Source organism: Pongo pygmaeus, chromosome 6 (assembly GCF_028885625.2).
Source record: "Pongo pygmaeus isolate AG05252 chromosome 6, NHGRI_mPonPyg2-v2.0_pri, whole genome shotgun sequence".
Lineage (NCBI taxonomy): Eukaryota > Metazoa > Chordata > Mammalia > Primates > Hominidae > Pongo > Pongo pygmaeus.
Window position 1 is genome coordinate 149403154 of NC_072379.2, and position 20372 is coordinate 149423525.

At 52.8% G+C, this 20372-nt stretch overlaps 1 protein-coding gene across 5 annotated transcripts; it reads left to right on the top strand.

Annotated features, from left to right (window-relative positions):
• The first annotated feature begins 1219 nt into the window (after positions 1–1219).
• On the top strand, positions 1220–20372 carry ZNF775 (zinc finger protein 775). 5 transcript variants are annotated; one of them, XM_054494046.2, is made up of 4 exons: positions 1259–1349; positions 4685–4801; positions 10235–10314; positions 18255–20372. In XM_054494046.2, exons 3-4 carry the CDS (start codon positions 10284–10286, stop codon positions 19835–19837), a joined length of 1614 nt encoding a protein of 537 aa, XP_054350021.1. In that variant the 5' UTR covers positions 1259–1349; positions 4685–4801; positions 10235–10283; the 3' UTR covers positions 19838–20372. The 5 variants fall into 5 exon arrangements, with proteins under 5 accessions (XP_054350020.1, XP_054350021.1, XP_054350022.1 ...); XM_054494044.2 differs by lacking the exon at positions 1259–1349 and adding an exon at positions 3219–4216; XM_054494045.1 differs by lacking the exon at positions 4685–4801 and having other exon boundaries at positions 1220–1349.

Sequence of the window (20372 nt, forward strand, 5' to 3'; positions counted from 1 at the left end):
GAAGAAGTCAAAGTCCAGAAACAGAAAAGTATCTTTTATAAAAAGTACACATGAAGTTAGTGACAAAATCGAATTTCAGTCCCCAGTTCCTGCTGTGCTACTGAGGCTAAACCGCAGCCGGGCCTGTGGCAAATGTTTAATCAGCTGTTGACTGAAGAAAATAAGTTCCGCCTGCCCAACAGCAACCGTTTGTAGAGTCTCAGAGGCCCAGCTTCTGGCTGTATCTACCTCATGCCCCAGAGGCAGCTTCTAGCAGCTCCGGAGAGAATCCTGCCAGTGGGAGTTGACCCAGCTGCGCCCCCTTTGAGGGAGAAGCGTGAGGAATTTCCTTACAATGGGGTGGGGAGTTGCGAAGATACTCCTTCCTGAAGGTCTGGCAGTCTGGACCGGGTTGGCAACTGGGCGGAGATGATTCCGCTCATGGGAAACCTACCTAGTAACCCGACCTAGTAACGTAACCTCAGAGCGGTTCCTCAGCTAGAAAACAAAGGGATTAGGCCGGGCGCGGGTTTGTAATCCCAGCACTTTGGGAGGCCGAGGCCGCAGGGTCACTTAAGCTGAAGAGTTCGAGGCCAGCCTGGGCAACATGGCGAGACTCCTGTCTCTACAAAAAATTTAAAAAGTTAGCAGGTCGGGAGGATCGGTTGAGCCACGGGTTCGAGGTTGCACTGGGCCATGATCGTACCACTGGGGACAGAGCGAGACCACCTCCCCGAAACAGAAAACGAAGAGGTCGGGTATAATGATTTCTAAGGTCCCTCGTAGTGAACCCTAAAAGTTATCCCACCCCACGGTGGGGCTGTCGCGGCTTGAGGGCAGCCACAGCCTCAGCCGGGGTTTCTGTCCGGGCCCTGATGGGTCCCCAGCAGGGAGAAACAGCGTCCGGCGCGCTGTGGCGCTCGGCGAACGTGCGCTGAGTTCAGGAGTTACAACGGGGTCGCAGGCTGAGTCCGGGCCTGGCAGGTGTGCCAGGACGCCGCCGGCCATCTGGGGCCCGACCTCCCAAGATCTCCTCCCCGCGGCCCAGCGGCCCCTCCGCCGGTGGCTAGCGCGTTCACGGCGCCCGGGCCTTGCGCGCCCGCCGGGGGCGAGTTCAGCCCTCCCCCCTCGGCTATTGGCTCCAGAGAACAAAGGAGCCGCCCCGCGGGGTGCTCCGATAGGGCCGGGCGGGTCATCTGAGCGGCGTAGCCAATGGGGTGGCTGGGCGGCCCCGGGGATGGCCAGGCCCGCCAGCCAATGAGGCACCCGTGCCCGCCCCGCCTGCCCCGGGAATGGCCAGGGCCGGGAGCCCGGTGCCCAAGTCGCCCTCGGGGTGGCAGTTCCCGTTAACCTTAGCCAGAAAGTCAAAGGTATTTATTTCCCTGTCGCCTCCCTCCGAGTCCCTCTGCATTTTGGGCGGGGAGGGGCGGTGCGAGGGATGGACCAGCGCCCGGCCCCGCTCCTCCTGTGCTGCCTCCGCCCGGCCCGGGCTGGGGCGGAGGGATGGGGCGGGGGCCTGGGGTGCCCCGAGCCCCGCGCGTCCCCCGAGCCCGCGCGCCCCCCGAGCCCCGGGTCTCAAGCGTTCCCTCTGCCCCCACACAGCCGAGGGGAAAGGGGCGCGGCCGAGGGTGGGGAGGGCGCCAGGCCAGGGCAGCGAGGTTAGGAGGGAGGCTAGTGAGGACGGAGGGAGGACGCGGTGGCGAGTAGAGGGTCGCCTGCGGACGGCCCCTCCTGGGCTGTCCCGTTGTTCCGAGTTCCCCGTCCCTGTCCGCCTCCCTGATAGATCAGTTTCTGGGGGCAGGAACCCCAGTGCTCGCTTCAGAGTGACAGACACATAGTAGGTGACCAATAAATGTGTGATTAAACGAGCGGGGATAAGGATTGGGGGTGGAGATAAGTGAGAGGGAAGCACCGTAGAAGTTGGAAGTGTGTGGTGTCGGGTGTGGCGGAGAACTCCTCTCCAGGAAGATGGGCACAGCAGCCGCGAACTCGGTGGGGCGGGGTGCGGGCATCTCCCCTGTGAAGAACGTTGAGGATATCTACATGTGGAAGGTGTGGAGATGGGTCCTCCTTCAGCCCTTTGAGCAAGATGATCTGAGCTGGGGCTGGGTGTGGTCAGAGCCTCAGGGGTTGGAGGCGGACGACAGTCCAAGGCTTCACAGCTAACTGTTCCCATGTTCATCTGTAAAATGAAGAGATTAGATGGCAGTTGTCTCCTTTCAGCTTGAAGGTTCATGCTTCCGTGCTTCAAATCTGTTTTGTACTGAAATTTCTTTTATTTAAGTGTTCCCTTATGACAGTTTTTATTAATGGATTACTGTGTGTGGGGCCTGTACTGGGTGCAGGGGAGAGAGAAGGACCCTGTGTTAAGATGCATGTAGTCTTGTGCAGACTAACAAAATATTGATGACAATGATGATTCCATGTAGATGGCCCTAGGTGCACAGGTTAAACAGAGAAGGGGTTCCTGGCTGAGCCTGGTGTGTCCAAAAAGGCTTCCTGGTCAAAGCGATCCCTAATCTGGGCTGGGAAGGGGAGAATTGAGCAAGGGCCTTCCAAGGTTGGTCACAGGGTGCGAGGACACGGTGAGATCAAGAGCCACGAGAGGATGGGGCGTGTCGGGGTGCAATGGGGAAAGATGAGCAGAGTTGAGTTCTCAGTTCCCTCTTATCCGAGGTGTGCGTGCCAGCAAGTCCATTTGGTGGGGGTCTGGGTTTCTGAAAAACAACTCAAGGACATATGCTAAGATGTTACCTTTAGTTTCTATAGGCAACCACACGTCTCATGTGGTCTAACTTCCTTGCTATTGTTTTAGCTACGATTACCTTCTTATCAGGTTGCACATTTACTTCTCAGGACCAGCTAGGTGCCTGGAATTTCCCTGGAAAGAACTCAAGATTTTCCTTGATTTTCATGATTGGAGGGCGCAGCAGGTGGCTGACAGGGTCCCTGCTCCATCTCACTTTCCTTTCCCAAGGTCCTTTCAATGCAGCAAGGGATGGAAACGTGTTTATTAATTAAAATGTGACACCTGTTCAGAGATTGTTAGCAGCTGGGTTTATCCCCGGCCTTCAGCTCAGATCCACGCCCTGACAGGTTCCTGAATATTAGACTTGGGGCCGAGGAATGTAAATGCAGCTCTCGCCTCTGAAGGGAGGTGGGTGAGGAGGAGGGGGCCAAGGGTGTGGGGCAGGGGAGGTGTGGGTGGGACAGTTCCAGCAAGGGTGTTTACCTCTGGCCGGTGAAGGAAGTCTTGGAAGGAGGTACCTCAGGATCATGGCTGGGGTTGAACTGGGGACCTCTGGGAGGTGGGCAGGCATAGTGGGTAAGGCAAGTGACCTGGCTGCATGCAGATCATGTCTGCTGGGAATGTTGAGGGGAGCAAACTGAAGCCATGAAACCAGGCTGGCTGTCCATACCCTGAGGTACAGTTCTTAGAACCCTGAGTGGGGAGCGGGTGATGGCAACAGCAACGACCTAAATCGAATTTGTCTTGCACCTTGGGAATGTCTCTCAGAGTCCTCTCACACTGTTTGCGTCCCGCCATCCCCACCCCCCACCACCCCCGCCCCACTTGATATAACAATTCTGTACCACGAGCAAGCATTATTTCCATTTTCAGGTGGGGAAACTGAGGCCCAGAGAAGGAAAGTGGTTTGCCTGGGATCACGCGGCTAACCAGAAGCAAACCCAGTCTCAGTCCCTGTCTGGGGCGTCTCAACGGGCTTTTTCCACTATGGCCTGCTCTTTGGGTTGGACAGTGGCCTGCCCTTTCCCTTGGCTGCCCTGCTTTGTTCCCTCCCCAGACTGAGGACTGGGGTGTTTGGGAGACTGAGGTCTGAAGATGGTGGAGTAGGAAGAGGGGAAGGGTCAGGGCTGGGAGAGTGGTCACAGTGGGGGTGGCCTTGTGTTGAGTGGGATCCGGGAAGTTGGAGAGGAGCAGGGTGGGTCATGGGGGTTGGGACAGGGGAGTTGTGGGAGGCTTCAGTGTGCCTGATGCTGGGTGTGAGGATGGAGGCCTCCAGGTGGGGGAGGGGATGCCCACCTGGTTTGGGCTGGGACCTCTGGGAGGGGCATGCAGAACCACCCTGGTAAGTGGAGGGCTCTGGAGACAGTGCCACATCCAGAGCCGTGGCAAACCCTCTTCCTCCCGCAAGGTGGAGTGTGGAGGCTCCTGTGTGGCGCTGGGGGCCTCTGAGATTCCCAACTGGCTGGAAGGAGTGATGGCTTAGGAAGAGTAAGTGGCAGCGGGGACACTGGCAGAGAGGCTCGCACAGATACTGCCTGGTGCATCCGGCTCAGGCATGCCACCCTGTGGTGCTCCTCCCAAACTCAGGGAGCAGGTATTTCCGTTCACCTGTGCCATCAGGAACCTGAGCTCAAAGCGCTGTAATGACTGGCCAGGGACTAGCAGTGGCTCAGTGGTGGGTGGGCTGGGACTTGGGGTTCTTGATTAAGACATGGGGTCCTGAGGGGAGGGACCAGGAAGGGTGGCCTTGAGAAGGACATCCCTGCCAGCCTCAGGCAGTGTGTTTCTAGGGGGAGACCAAGGCTGAGGAGCCAGCCAGGTGGCGGCTCAGGGTCACCCAAAGATGGCTGAAGGGGAGAGGGCCCGCTGCATCCCCTTGGGCCAGAGCCCACAGGCCAGGCCCTGGAGGATCTTAGGCTGCACCAGGCTTGCTGGACACAGGCTCATTGTCTCTAGGGCTTTCTGTCTTGCTGTAACGTCTCTCCAGCCAGCTGCAACTCCTGCTGACCTGTCCCACCCCAGCACAGGTCATCCAACGGTGACTCATGGCCCCAGCCTCCTGGCTCGATGAGGGTATGTTGCTTCTGTTTCTACCTCTCTGAGTTCTTTTCCTTGGAGCAAGTGGCCCTGATGGGATGGCCATGGGTGTACAAGGATACTTGTGTCATGGGTGACTTTGCATTTCTGTGTTCATAAGTGTGCTGTGCAGTGATTTGTGCTGACCTGGTTCACAGTGGCACATTTGTGTGTCTGTGGATCTGTAGGTGTGTCTGTGAGTTTTAAAAAATATCTCACATTCTCTGTATTTGCATAGACAGTTTTGCAGGTGTTCTCATGTAGTTTTGTGTCTTTGAACTTTTGTTTACTTAGCTGTATTTAGATATGATTGTATCTGGGTGTGTTTGTGTGTGGTTTAGCATTTACATCAGTTTCTCATGTCCCTATGATCATATATTTAAATTAAAAACATCTGCTATTAACTGAAATCAGAGGCAGAGAATACCATTGCCTGGTCCTGAGGGATTTCTTAATAGTGACAGAAGACGGGAGCCTGAGGAGCCACCTCTTGGATCCTCCATTGTTTCATTCACTGATCCATTCATTCATTCAATACACATTACCTTCTGCATGTGAGGGACGCGCAGGCGTGGGAGCAAGCCCCCGCTCCCTGGGGCTAACCTGAGTGAGGGATCTCGGAGGGAGAGAGAACTGGGTGAGGACATAGCAGTCAGGTATGGGCTGGGGGAGAGGGCAGGGAGGTGCTGGGGACCCGGTGGAGTTGGGAAGGACGAGGCCATAGAAAGGGGCAGCATGGCAGGGAGGCATTGGCTGGGCATGGGCTGGGACTGGGGAGGCCAGTTTCTGTGGGGGTCTCCTACGGAAGACCAGCTGAGCTGTGCCCAGCAAGTGAGGATCTGCTGGGACCTCGGGGCTGAGAAGGGCCTGATACTGGGCCTTTGGCTGGGGTTTGGAGAGCTGCCCCCACCCCCAAAAGCCTTAGCGCCTGGTGGCGGATCCTGCTCCTGCTCCACTAGCAGCAGATGATACCTGTGGCATGGTCTGCTTCTGACTGCCTGACCTGGGGTGCTGAGGCTGTGAGAGCTGTGCTGGGCTGGTGGGAGGTTCCAGGGGCGGCGATGGGGAGGACCTTGCCTCTTTCTGGCCTGTGGCCTTTCTCCTCCCCCAGCTGCTGTCTGGCCTCCCCACCCCCAAGTCTCTGCCACTACCAAAGCTCCTTTGTTGCCTCCCCCTGCCCCGGGCCTCTGCACCTGCTGCTAGCTCAATCCCCTCTTTGTGTGGTTGGTCCTCAGTTGTCATGGCAGCTGGGCCCAGGCTGAGGCCTGCCCACTGTGGGGCTCTTACTGAACTGCAGCCTGACCTGGTGCGCAGAGGGCCGGGCCAGAGCCAGGCGTGGGAAAGGGGCCCCTGTGTGTCCTGCTCCCCTCAGAGCCCGAGGGGCAGCAGAGAGGAAAGGTGGTCCGGTAGGGGTCCGGGGGCCCTTGTGCGATAGACAAAGCAGCCTTCCAAGACTTGGTATGGGCACTGGTGGCCGATGGCGCATCTGGCCCATGAGGCATGTCTTCCAGCCGGGCACTTTGCTGGGCAGCCTGCTTACCTGGCTCCTGGGTGTCTCCAGCTGGCCGAGGACGTGTCAGGATGGTAGGTTAGGAGGGGCCCGCCATGCACAGAGCAGAGCGAAAGGCAGAATAGGAGAGAAGCTTAGGGTGGGGACGTGTGTGTCTGGCCAGCCTGGAACATGTCACATGGAGGGCTTTCCTGGATTTTGTCTGTAGGACACCTGCTGTGCCATTTCCCAGACATAGCCCACCTGAGCACACAGGTAGAGGCGGGTCCCCAAAGACTTGGCCTCCCCTCATTCCTGTCCTCTGTGTTTCCCCCTTGAATTTCTCACTTCTTCCTCTTGGGTCCTCTTCCTTCTGTCTCCACTTCTGTTCTTACATAAGCCACAGGCTGCTTCCCCTCGAGCCCTGGTATGGCCCGAGACAGAGGCACCGAGGCTCGAGGGAGAAGCTGCTCTGGGAGGTCCCGGACAGTGGAAGGCCTGCTACTACCCGGAGTGGCTGTTAGGTCCTAATACCTCTTGGGAGGCAGGATGGGTGAAGTAGGACTGTCTTTGATTTGCCTTGGGGGTCTCGCTCTGTGGAGACCCAGGCCCATCCTTCTGTCCTCCTGAATTTCTGGCCTGGGCTCTGCCCTCCTCAGTCTGAGTTCCCCTTACCAAGATGGCTTCTCTGTCCAACAGCCCCTCTGCGCCTCTTTAGGTGGATGTTAAGTCCAGTTGTCTGGACTTTCCCAAGATGTCGCATGCAGAAGCTCACAGAGTGGACCCAAGGGAGGAGGGTGGCGAGGGAGGGAGGAGCCCCCAGCACCCATCAGAGCCCCACCAGGGGCCTCTCCCGCCCCCTTCCCCACTGCTCACCTTTTCTCTGCACTACAAGCAGGTTTGAGTGTCTGTAAGAAACCATGGTAGGCATGCTTACAGACCCCTGTTGGGGAAATAGAATTGAAAACAAAATCTCTTGCCAACCCAGAAAAGCTCTTTACAAAAGTAGAAGAGGAAAACAGCTTTTAAAAGATTGAGTGTGCATGAAACCAGAATGTGGTGCGCACCATAGGCAATCCCCTGAGTGACTGCAAAGACGGAGCTCTCAGCCTGCATATAGCCGCCAGGTGCAGCCCGTTACAGACATGTTCTCAGGATAAACGGCAACCAGCCCTCCAGCAAGAGGACTGGACATTACCATTTGTCACATGCAGGCAGGTTGTCCTAAATTCACCTCGTAATTGGAGTGACCATCTGTGTTAGCTAATTGCCTTTACCCACAGGAAAAATAAAGTTCTCATATTTTTATGACAGGAGATAGGTTTGTGATTTGGAGCCAGGCGCCTCCTGAAGTTAGGCTCCTACCCTCCCATGGAGACTGGGAGGCAGGGGTGGTGTCTTCCTTGATATTTAAATTTCAAAGAAATGGCCCCCAGGACCTTGGGAAAGATAGTCCTGGGTTGTAATATTGGCAGAAGGCTTATTTAGCTTTTTTTGGAGACAGAGTCTCACTCTGTCACAATCTCGGCTCAATGCAGCCTCTGCCTCCTGAGTCCAAACAATTTTCCTGTCTCAGCTTCCTGAGTAGCTGGGATTACAGGCATGTGCCACTACACCCAGCTATGTTTTGTATTTTTAGTAGAGACGGGGTTTCCCCACGTTGGCCAGGCTTGTCTCAAACTCCTGACCTCAGGTGATCTACCCACCTCAGCCTCCCAAAGTGCTGGGATTACAGGCATGAACCACCGTGCCCAGCCTTATTTAACTTTTAAAAAGATTTATTTCTACTTGAGGAGCATTTACTGCAAAAATAAAAAATAAAAAAAGATTCACATACATCTCAAAAAGTCAGAGATAGAGCTTATTAATTAGAAGTTTCTAAACAAAATGCTCTTGAAAAAAGGGGGTGTCTCTTCTTCTCTTTGCACCAGGGAAAATGACTTTCTGCATTTTCTAGATTCATATTCACCCCTCCCCCACGTCTCTTGTCAGGGTCCAGATTCCCAGTCTGGGTGTGTGCCCCCAGTGTCTGGGCTCAGAAGGGGACCTAGGAGAGGGAGAGGGAGTCTGGGTCTCTGCGAGGCTCTCGGGGCCTGGGGTGGCTGTTTCTGTGAGGGTGGCCGAGCCAGGGTGCCTGGGAGGAAGGGCTGACTGAAGTCTAGAAGAGCCCCTCCCTGAGGCAGCAGGAAGGATGAGCTGCGCATCTCCGCGGGGCAGCCATGTCTTTGCTCTGCTAGGGGGTACAGGTGCATGGGACCACATCCCTGTCCTTAGGAGAGGTGCACCCCCAGCGAGGAGGAGATGAGTCTTCAGGCTGCACAGCTCCTGGCCAGGCGGGGCAGCACATTCCTGCCACCTGCGTTTGTAACGGGCCCTCTGTGTGCCCGGCTCTGCTCTGGGCCCTGTGGATCCGGCGGCAAGCATGAAGAGCTCCTGACCTTGCTGTGGTGGGGAACAGACAAGTTAAGATCATGTCAGGTGGCAAAAATGTTAGAGAGGAAATGGGAGGTGGAGTTAGGCTGGTGACTGTATACAGAAGCGCCAGGGGCCGGCACGGTGGCTCACGCCTGTAATCCCAGTACTTTGGGAGGCCGAGGTGGGTGGATCACAAGGTCAGGAGTTTGAGACCAGCCTGGCCAATATGGTGAAACCCTGTCTCTACTAAAAATACAAAAATTAGCTGGGTGTGGTGGCACACACCTGTAATCCCAGCTACTTGGGAAGCTGAGGCAGGAGAATCACTTGAACCCAGGAAGTGGTGATTGTAGTGAGCTGAGATCGGGCCACTACACTCCAGCCTGGGCAACAGAGGGAGACTCCATCTCAAAAAAAAAGAAGCACAAGGGATGTCCGCTCTGAGAAGGGGACATTTAAGCTGGGAGCTGATAGAAGTGAGGGGGCAAGCCAGGCGGGGATCTGCGGTGAAGGGACAGCCAGGGCAAAGGCCTGGGGCATCCACACAGCAGTGTGATCTATCCTGCCATATTTCAGGCACGGAGTGAGCCATTCAGGAAATGCTCAGAAGACTTGGGCATAAAAACAAAAAAAGAAGGCCGGGCGCGGTGGCTCACGCCTGTAATCCCAGCATTTTGGGAGGCCGAGGCGGGCGGATCACGAGGTCAGGAGATGGAGACCATCCTGGCTAACACAGTGAAACCCCGTCTCTACTAAAAATACAAAAAAATAGCCGGGCGTGGTGGTGGGCGCCTGTAGTCCCAGATGCTAAGGAGGCTGAGGCAGGAGAATGGCGTGAACCCGGGAGATGAAGCTTGCAGTGAACTGAGATCGCGCCACTGTACTCCACCCTGGGCAACACAGCGAGACGCCATCTCAAAAAAAAGATGAATCCTAGATCAGTGAACTGGGCATGGGCTCAGCAATGTCCAATTGACCGTGTGTGTTCTTGTATGGAGATGGCTGGCCCCGAAGCTCCCCGGAGGGGTTTGTGCTAGAACATGGATGGGGACTTTGAAGGAGGGGGTCTGTGACTGGGGAAACGTGTAGGGCCGTTCTGCCTTCCGTGTGCATTCCTCATGGCCAGTCGCAGACATGTCTCTAACCTTACTCCAGGCTCCTGCTTCTCAGTTGTGGCGTCCATCACACGCTGCCCTGCGAATGTTGAGGGTGTGGGCCTGGTGTGGGAGTTAGAGGACCTGGGTTTTTGTCCAGCTCTGCCATTCATCACCTCCATGACTCTGGGCACATCAGGGGTCCTTCGTGGTCTCAGTTTCCTCTTTTGTAAAATGGGAATTATGGCTGTTTTACCTTCTCAGCAGGTATGCTTACAATGAAAGAACCCCTGCCCATGTCGAATGTGGCTATGGATACAAAAGCTCTTTGGAAAAGAGAGTGCTTTATGGGATGGGAGGGGGGCTGGGGACCCTGAGTTTTGTCCTTGTCCCACAGGCCCATTCTCTTTCTTCTGTTTCTCTTTCTGACAGATGGCAGGAAAGGGACACAGCTGGCGCTGATGCTGGGAGGCCTCCAGGGATGGAGAGTGGCCTGGCTGGCAACAGCACAGGTAAGAGAGAAGAGAGAGGAGGCAGAGGAGCCGGAGTCTTGTCCGCTGAGGTCGCGTGCCCTTATCTTTTCTGAAGCTAGGCGTGAGCCAGTGCCCTCAGCCAGTAGCTAGTACATCCCACTGATGCAGAATTTCAGGGTGGGGACCAGGGCTTAGACAGCCATGTCAAAGAATGGAACAATGACAGGGACTATGGGAGCTCAAAAAATGGCAAAGCCTGGTCCATGAACTTGCCCAGCAAGGGGACACATGCATCCATGCCTTGTAGAAATTGAGGTGTTATTTACATGCTAGAACAGGGAGTTTGTGGGGTTATACTAATTAGACATGGAAAACTAGCACTCTAGGTAGGATGGTTGGAACAAACCTGTAGCTCATCAGTCAGGACATTGTCTTCAGTTCAGTCCATTAACGCTTCCTGGGGGTCACTCAAAGTTCAGGGTCCTTATTGGCTAAGCTGCTTAGAGCTGGTTGTGATGAAATACATGCTGCCAGTGGAAAATTTGCCCGCACAGTCATGTGCTTTTGGCTGGAGCCCCTGCTCAGCGTCCCTGCGCCTGGGGTGGAGCAGCCCCTGGCGTCTGTGCGTAGCACTTGCAGCCCTTCCTGGCGTGCCCTGTCGCGTGTGGCGTGTGACCCGGCTGCAGAAGGGCTCTAGGCCTCTCGGCAGGGTTGAGTCCAGAGCACGCAGGCTACCCTTGGGAGCCCTGCCCTTTGGCACAGTGCGACTCGGGTTTCTTTACCTCCCTCTCCCCTCCCAGGGGAATTGCCCTATAGACCCCAGGGCCCCTGCCTCATTGCCCCTGTGGGAAGAGCCACCTCCCCTCCCAGGAATATCATGTCAGGAGACCCAAGACTGAGACACAAATCAGGCAGCGGGGTAAAAGAGAAACGTGGCCACAAGTGCAAAGCATGGCAGTGTGGTATGTGGACGCAGACCCTCAGGGAGCCTAGCCATGCAGCTGCGCGCCTGTCCGAGGAGCCAGGTGGTGGCAGGAGCACCCTAGCTGCATGTGTGTTTTGGAAATTCCAGTGGAACTCAGAGCGCACGTGCCCAGCGTATTATAGAAGGCCCTTTCCCCAGATAGACTCATACCTGGGATCCTGAGTCACTGTGAGGTTGCTCTGGTTGATGTGAGCTGTGGAGTCTGCCGGGGCCCTCTCTCCTCTCTATGGCAGCTTCTGGGGAACCCTGTGGTTTTAGAGGAGAGTTTGAAAAACACTAGCCTAGACTCCTGGAGACATGGAGGCACGTGGGGAATGGCCTCTGGCCAGACTGAGGGAACTGCTCACCTGGAGGACCCCGTTTTTCAGACAATTGACAGCTTACCTCTTTTAAGCAACTTTTAATTTTTATTTGTGTGTGTGTTTTTTTTTTATTGTGGCAAAATATACATAACATTTATCATTGTAACCATTTTTAAGTGTACGGTTCAGTGGCATCAGTACATTCAGTGTTGTGTAGCCATCACTGCCATCTATTTCCACAACATTTTCATCACCTGGGAAACTGTACTCATCAAGCAATAATCCGTGCTTTGCACCTTTTACTTTTATCTGAACCATTAAAACCTGAAACATGATCCTTTTCATGATGACTGAGGAGCGGTGCCATTATTTCAGGACTCTCCACGGGCAGGCCAGTGGCCTGCGCTCTTCATATGGATACCTGAACCCTCGAGAGTGTGCCTGGGGCTGCTGGAGCCCCAGCACACTCCACCTCAGCTCCAGGGCCTCCAGGGATGTGTGCTGGACTTAGCACCTCGCCCAACCCAGTCATCTGCGTCCACCAGGGGCCCTTCGGCAGGTGGATGTAGCAGCACTGTCCTGGTATCCTGGGGCTTTCTGGCCCACAGTCATCTTTCTGGCTGGAGAGGGTTGAGCGGGAAGCAGCCATTAGCCACCTGATGGACACAGCACAGCCACCGGTCTCAGATTGGTGTGACTCATCCTGGATCATGCCTGTGTGTATACATAGAGACATATGGTTTAATTTTTTATGAATTCAGTCAGATGATTCATATGGTTTTTCAACTTGTTTTTTTGTTTTCTCTTAAAATGTTTTGAGAATCTTTTCATATTGGCATACATAGTTCTTTTCCATTCTTTTTACTTGATGCATAGTATTCCATATTATGAAGGGAACTATTTTTTTAGGATAATTAAGTTATTTTCCATTGTTTGCTGATTACAAAGAATATTTCAGTGAATATTCCTGGACATTCCTCTTTACACTCGTATGTCAGTATTTCTTAGGTGAACACGTGGGATGGAATTGCTGGCTGGAAAGAGCCAGAAGGCCCTCCACACTTCTAATTTTAATAAACACTGTCAGATTGTCCTCCACAAATTCTGCCTCAGTTTATACTCTCAGAATACCCATGTGTATACTTGTTCTCCTGTGTAGTGTCCACGCATATTGTAAAGTAGAAGTATTATTGATTTTTTAAATTTTTGTTGGTATGAGGGGTTGAAAGATGCTACACTTTTAGTTTGCATTTTGTTGATGACTAGTGGGGTTGAACCTCTTTTTGTCATGTATAGGAGTCTGTTTTATAGTGTGGATACTAAGCGTTTGTCTATTCTATGTCTGCACATATTTTTTCCTGGACTTGCACTGTCCAGCACGTGGCCTAGCCACATAGGACTCTTCTAGTTTAAGTTTAGGTTTAAATTAACTTAAGTACGGCCAGGCGCGGTGGCTCATGCCTGTAATCCCAGCACTTTGGGAGGCCCAGTTGGGTGGATCACCTGAGGTCAGGAGTTTGAGACCCGCCTGGCCAACATGGTGAAACCCCATCTCTACTAAAAATACAAAACTTAGCTGGGCGTGGTGTTGGGCGCGTGTAATCACAGCTACTTGGGAGGCTGAGGCAGGAGAATTCACTTGAACCCCAGAGGTAGAGGCTGCAGTGAGCCAAGATCGCGCCATTGCATTCCAGCCTGGGTGACTGAAGGAGACTCTGTTTCAAAAATAAATAAATAAATAAAAATTAATTAACTTAAATACAATTAAAAATGTCATTTCTTAGTTGCACTAGTCACATTTCAAGTGCTCAGTAACCACATTTGGCTGAAGAGCTCAGATGTAAACTGTTTCCACTATTGTAGAAAGTTCTGTGGGAAAATGCTGCTCTAAATTCCGATTTCTTTTTTCTTTCTTTTTTTTTTTTTTTTTTTTTGAGATAGAGTTTTTGCTTTTGTTGCCCAGGCTGGAGTGCATCGGTGTGATATCAGCTCACTGCAACCTCTGCCTCCCTGGTTCAGGTGATTTTCCTGCCTCAGCCTCCTGAGTAGCTGGGATTGCAGGCACGTGCCACCACACCCAGCTAATTTTTTTGTGTTTTTAGTAGAGATGGAGTTTCACCAGGTTGGCCAGGCTGGTCTTGAACTCCTGACTTCAGGTGATCCTCCCGGCTCGGCCTCCCAAACTGTTGGGATTACTGGTGTGAACCACTGCACCTGGCCGAAATTCCCATTTCTAATGGACTTATGTTTATAGTCTCTTTTGTCATACAGATGTTTTAAATTTAGTTTTTATCTTTTGTATCCTGTTTAAGAAGGCTTTTCATTACCTCTGGATTCTAAGCAAATTCTCCTAATTCTTCTAATACTTCCATTTGCTTTTTTTAAGCTGGCACTTAAGTCCATCTGGAACTGATTTTTATAAACAATCTGCACTACGAATCTAACTTAAATATTTTCCCCAAAGAGAGAGTTGGTTCTAAGTTGATGAATAGCCTTTTTCCATTGACTTGGAATATCTCTTGTATCATGTATCAAACGATTCTGTTCCATTGGCCTGTTTGTCTATTATGTGTACTGTACATTATTGTAATGATTGTATTTAGCATTTTTACTTTTACTTTTTTTGTGTGTGGAAGGGAATCTGACTTGCAGCCTTAAGTCACTAGGCCTGCCATGGAACAGCCATGTCAATAACACTAACAACTGTGTCAGTCGAGAGCTGGGTTTTATTTTCTTTTTTTCCCAAATGGATCTCTCTCTCTCTCTCTTTCTCTCTCTCTTTCTCTCAGTGCAGTGGCACGATCAGGGCTCACTGTAGCCTCAGCATCCTGGGCTCAAGCTGTCCTCCCACCTCAGCCTCCAGAGTAGCTGGGACTACAGGTGTGCACCACCATACGCAGCTAATTTGATAAATTTTTTATACAGACAGGTGTTGCTATGTTGCCTAGGCTGGTCTTCAACTCCTGTGCTTAAGCAATCCTCCTGCTTTAGCCTCCCAAAGTGCTGGGATTATAGGCAAGAGCCACTGTGCCTGACCTAGACTTTATATTTTAGAGCAATTTTAGCTTTACAGAAAAATTGTGAAGAAAGTAGAGTTCCTCTATACCTTAGCTCCAGTTTCTCCTATTATTAACATTTTGCATTCGTGTGGTACATTTGTTATAACTGATGAACCAATATAGATACATTTTTATTACCTAAAGTCTATAGTTGATATTAGGGTTCTCTCTTGGTCTTGTACCTTACATGGGTTTTGACAAAGGCATAATGTCCCGTATCACTATTATAGTATCATACAGAATATTCCATTGCCCCCCAAGTTCCCTGTGCTCCGCCTGTTCATCTCTCCCTACCCCCCCAACCCCTGGCTACCACTGGTTTTTCAATTCTCTCTGTAGTTTTGCCCTTTCCAGAATGTCATATAGTTGGAGTCATACAGTGTGTAGCCTTTTATGTTGATGTCTTTCACCTAGAAGTTTGCATATAGGGTACCTCCATGGCTTTTTTGACTTAATGGCTTACTTCTTTTTATTGTTGACTAATATTCCATCATGTGGAGTTATCCATTCACCCACTGAAGGACATTGTGTTTCCTGCCCAGTTCTGGCAGTTAGGAAGAAAGCTATAAAAATCCATGTGTAGTTTTTTGTGTGGACAGAGGTTTTCAACTCTTTTGGGTAAACACCTAGGAGAGCGACTGCTGGATTGGATGGTAAGCCTGTATTTAGCTTTGTAAGAAACTGCTGAACCGCCTTCCAGAGTGGTGGCAGCACTTCGCATTTCCACCAGGAAGGAAAGCGCCTCTGTTGCTGCTCAGCCTCACTGTGTGCACATGCCAGCGATCTGGATTCTAGCCAGTCTCATTTATTTTATTTTATTTTTATTTTTTTGAGACGGAGTTTTGCTCTCGTTGCCCAGGCTGCAGAGCAATGGTGTGATCTCGGCTTGCTGCAACCTCTGCCTCCTGGGTTCAAGTGATTCTCCTGCCTCAACCTTCTGAGTAGCTGGGATAACAGGTGCCTGCTACCATGCCCAGCTAATTTTTTGTATTTTTAGTAGAGATGGGGTTTCACCATGTTGGCCAGGCTGGTCTTGAACTCCTGACCTCAGGTGATCCACCCGCCTCGGCCTCCCAAAGTGCTGGGATTACTGGCATGAGCCACCATGCCTGGCCAATTCTAGCCATTCATATGTGTACAGTGGTAGCATTTTTGCTTTTAATGTCATATAAGCCAAATTCTTCCTTGTTCATTTGTAGGATTTTCTGGGCAATTTGTATAGATGATAAATTTTACAATCTACTTAAATAGGATTACACTGAATTTAAACATTATTTCAGAGTGAAGAACATCTTTGGCTTCTCATCTAAGAATATGATATATTGCTCCTTTTCTTTAGTTTTCTTTATCTCTTTAGTAAAGTTTAATAGTTTTCTTTGTATAAGTTTTGCATGTTTATTAGGTATATTCCTAGTATTGTATTGCCATTTTTTAAAAAGTGATTTTTGTATGTTTTTGTACTGGGCAATCTTGTTGAACTCTTATTTCTATTTCTCGGTGGATTCCCTTGCACATTCCAGGTTGTTAATAATCATAAGCAAATGGCAGCTTCCTCTCCTTTCCAATGTTGATGCGTTTCTCTTTGTTTTCCCCTCTGTCTTGGCTAGTTCCTCAAGGACAGCCGACTGATTTCAGGGATGGTGAGCACTGCATTTTGTTGCTACCTGTAATGAATGGGCTTCTAATCTTTTGCCTTTGGTTATAATGTTCGCTGTAATTTCTAGAGTACATTCTTTGTCAACTTAGTTTCCTCTCTTCTTAGTTTGCTAGGAGCTTTCTTCTCTCTCTCCCTCCCTCCCATCTTCCTCCTTCCCTACCTTCTCCCTCCTTTGATCCTTCCCTCCAGAAATAATGTTGAATTTTATCATATGACTTTTTCACATCTATTGGGAGTTTTTTTCACTTTTAATAAGGTAATGTTATAAATTATATTGGGCCATCTTTGCTTTCCTGGGGAAAATCTCAGCAAGGTTAGGGTATGTTATTATTTTAATACCACTGAACTTGCTTTGCTAATGTTTGTGTCTATGTTCAAAAATGATAAACCTTTTGCCCACCTCCATTCTTGTCTTCATACTGGAGTTGTGTTAACCTTGTAGACTTTTCTTTCCCTTTGCTCCTATTCATTGTAATATATATAAGGTGGAAAAAGTCCTTCCCTTGAGGCTTTAGCAGCACCTGTTTATATAGTTACAGAGCCTGTTACCCATTTTTGAGGTACACTGAGATGTTCTTCTCAGTCTCTTTTAGTTGTTTATGTAGTCAGATTTTCTACCTACTCTTGAGTCAGTTTTAGTTTACATTTTCTTGCAAAATCTTCTATTTCATATAGATTTTCAAATTTATTTATATAAAGTCCATATTTGGGGATTTTCAGAATCCTTTTTGCGGCCACATGTCCCTTATCTGTAATCTGTTTTTATCTTTATTAATGCCGTTCTTCTCCTTCCTTTGGGTTTATTTTGTTGTGTTGTAATGTTGACATCTGTTTAAAGATTTTTCTCTTTTCTTTGTTCACAGCTGTTTTATTCCACCTACTTTTTATTCAATGTAAACCTTTTTGGAAAGGTGCGTAGATCACAAGCTCTATAAATTCTTATAAAGCAAACATTCCCCTGTAACTAGCACCCACATCAATGGAGAACATTGCCAGAACCTCAGAGCCCATGCTGCCTTCCACCCACAGTGCCCTTTGTAATAGGGCATTATCCTGACTTCTAACTCGTGGGTTCATTTTGCCAGTTTCTCCTCTTCACATAAATGGAATCACACAGTATGCATTCTTTAGTGTCTGTGGCAGATGGTTTCTTTATGGCTTCTTATTCTGTGAGCTGGGAAGACAAAGTGCCTCTGTAGACTTGTGCATGGCCCAAGTGTGGGCTGGGAGCAGTGGGTGTGGGACCCCCATGAGTAAAGTGGATTGGATTTAACACAAAGGCAAGGCGACACCTCTTTTGGGTGCTGAGGTCTTTCTGGCCTACTTTCTTGTTCTTGGTTTTGTTGAAGGAAGATGAGTTGCCAGGCAGCCAAGGCCCCAGCAGATGAAGTGCTCCCCCACCATGGCTTCTGCCTTGGAGCAGGGGCCCCGCCAGTATAGACGGTGCTGCAGTGACCCAGTAGTCCCTGACCACTGAGGGACTGGGCATGCCTTTGCTTAGGAAGCTTCCAGCACATCGATCCTCTTAGGAAAAGAATGGTATGTTTTGCAGCTTGGCCGCTTTCTCCTTGCCCCCTGGGTCAGCAGGTTTCACTGGATCGGTTTCTTTAACCTTCTCTGCATCTCCTCAGCCTCAGGGTGGAGAAGGCAGAGCAGCCGGTGCCTCAGGGATCCTGTGGCCTGGGCACCCGAGTGATTCACTTACGGTTCCTTTCTTGCATTTTTCTCCTTCACTCCTTTCTATATCTTAACCTGCCCTTGTTGTCCTTTCTGCCTTCCCTACTCTTTTTTCTTCTCTTGTCCCTGTTTTCTTCTGTTCCTTTAAAAATCTTTCTCTTCTGCCTTTTCTCGTGCCCTCTATTCAGCCCTTCTCTGCCCTCCCGCACCCCTTCCCTCTCTCTCGCTCCTTCTCTCCATCCCACCCAGCGGAGCAGCAGTGACCTCTCTCCCTCTTCTCTCCCGCTTGCCTCTGGCAGGAGCTGGGCTGGTGATGAAGGTCAAGCAGGAGAAGCCGGAGCGGCTGCTGCAGACGCTGGCGCCGCAGGCCATGCTTGTGGGGAAGGACAAGGAGAACATCTTCCAGCAGCACCGGGGCCTCCCGCCACGCCAGACCATGGGGCGGCCTCGAGCCCTGGGGGGACAGGAGGAGTCTGGGAGTCCAAGGTGGGCCCCTCCCACTGAGCAGGATGCGGGGCTGGCAGGCCGGGCTCCTGGGTCAGCCTCCGGCCCCCTGAGCCCCTCGCTTTCCTCCGGCGAGGGTCACTTTGTATGCCTGGACTGCGGGAAGAGGTTCAGCTGGTGGTCGTCCCTGAAGATCCACCAGCGCACCCACACCGGGGAGAAGCCGTACCTCTGCGGCAAGTGCGGCAAGAGCTTCAGCCAGAAGCCGAACCTGGCACGCCACCAGCGGCATCACACGGGCGAGCGACCCTTCTGCTGCCCCGAGTGCGCGCGGCGCTTCAGCCAGAAGCAGCACCTACTCAAGCACCAGAAGACCCACTCCCGGCCCACCACCCACTCGTGCCCCGAGTGCGAGCGCTGCTTCCGTCACCAGGTGGGCCTCCGCATCCACCAGCGCGCGCACGCCCGGGACCGCCAGGTCTCCCGCGCCGGCCTGCACGAGCTGATTCGGGACGCGGCGGCGCGCCGGGCCTGTCGCCTGCGGCCGGGGCCGCCGCGGGGGCGCCCCGAGTGGGCCTGGCTGGGGCTCTGCCAGGGCTGGTGGGGCCAGCCCGGGGCCCGGACCGCGGTCTCCCGCCCCGAGGGGCCGGGCGAGCCGCGCCAGTTCATCTGCAACGAGTGTGGCAAGAGCTTCACCTGGTGGTCGTCGCTGAACATCCACCAGCGCATCCACACTGGCGAGCGCCCCTACGCGTGCCCCGAGTGCGGCCGCCGCTTTAGCCAGAAGCCCAACCTGACGCGGCACCTGCGCAACCACACAGGCGAGCGGCCGCACCCCTGCCCGCACTGCGGCCGCGGCTTCCGTCAGAAGCAGCACCTGCTCAAGCACCTGCGCACGCACCTGCCCGGCGCCCAGGCCGCGCCCTGCCCCAGCTGCGGCAAGAGCTGCCGCAGCCGCGCCGCGCTGCGCGCCCACCAGCGCGCCCACGCTGTTGCTGAGCCAGCCGTTCCGGCCGGGGAACCGGGCGACCAGCCGCAGGCGGAGGCCATGCCGGGCTTGGCCGCGAGGCCGCGGAGCTCTCAACGGTCCCCGGGGGCCCGGGATGCGCTGTGGGATCGGGGACAAGCGGGCCTCGCTGGGCCTGGCGAGCCGCGCCAGTTCATCTGCAACGAGTGCGGCAAGAGCTTCTCGTGGTGGTCGGCGCTCACCATCCACCAGCGCATCCACACGGGTGAGCGGCCCTACCCGTGCCCCGAGTGCGGCCGCCGCTTCAGCCAGAAGCCCAACCTGACGCGGCACCGGCGCAACCACACGGGCGAGCGGCCCTACCTGTGTCCCGCCTGTGGCCGCGGCTTCAGCCAGAAGCAGCACCTGCTCAAGCACCAGCGCGTGCACCGCGCGGCCCCTGCGTGCAGCCCCAAGGAGGAGGCGCGCTAGTGGACTGGACCTCAGCGGACCCGTGGTGGTGCGGTGGATGTTTGCGGGGTGTGTGTGGGGAGTGGGGGTGGCCAGGATTACTGGCTCTTGGAACCCCTTAGAGCGGGACCGGTGGATTCCTTAAGGCTCTGAAGGGCTGAGAACAGTTCTAAAAGCGTCCCAAAGGGTGCTGGGAAAGGTCCCAGCGTGGGTTGAGGGAGGAGGGAAGATCCGAGTTCCTCACCGCAGGCTGGGATGTGACCACCCTCTTCAGAGGTTGGACCCCAGGCTTCAAGCACCGAGTGAGGGGTCTGTTGGGGACGCTGGGAGAGTCTCTGGTGTGAAGTGGCTTAGGTCTGGACTGGTCAGCTGTGGCACCAGCCGGTCCTGCCCACGCTTCAGGATGGCCGGGGGCTGCCCCTGTGGGAGAGTTGCCAAGACTCGGTGATAGCAAGGATGGAAGCCAGAGGCTGTGGCGAGGGAGAGCCAAGCATATTCCCAGCACCAGGGCCAGTGCTGGCACGTCGTAGACATCCAATAAATATTTTTGGAAGGA

Excerpts from the sequence above, each read along its gene's own strand:
- ZNF775 (XM_054494045.1), top strand. The coding sequence starts at position 10,284 with ATGGAGAGTGGCCTGGCTGGCAACAGCACAG. Across the intron at positions 10,315-18,254 it reads CCTGGCTGGCAACAGCACAG|GAGCTGGGCTGGTGATGAAG; the intron begins GTAAGAGAGAAG and ends TGCCTCTGGCAG.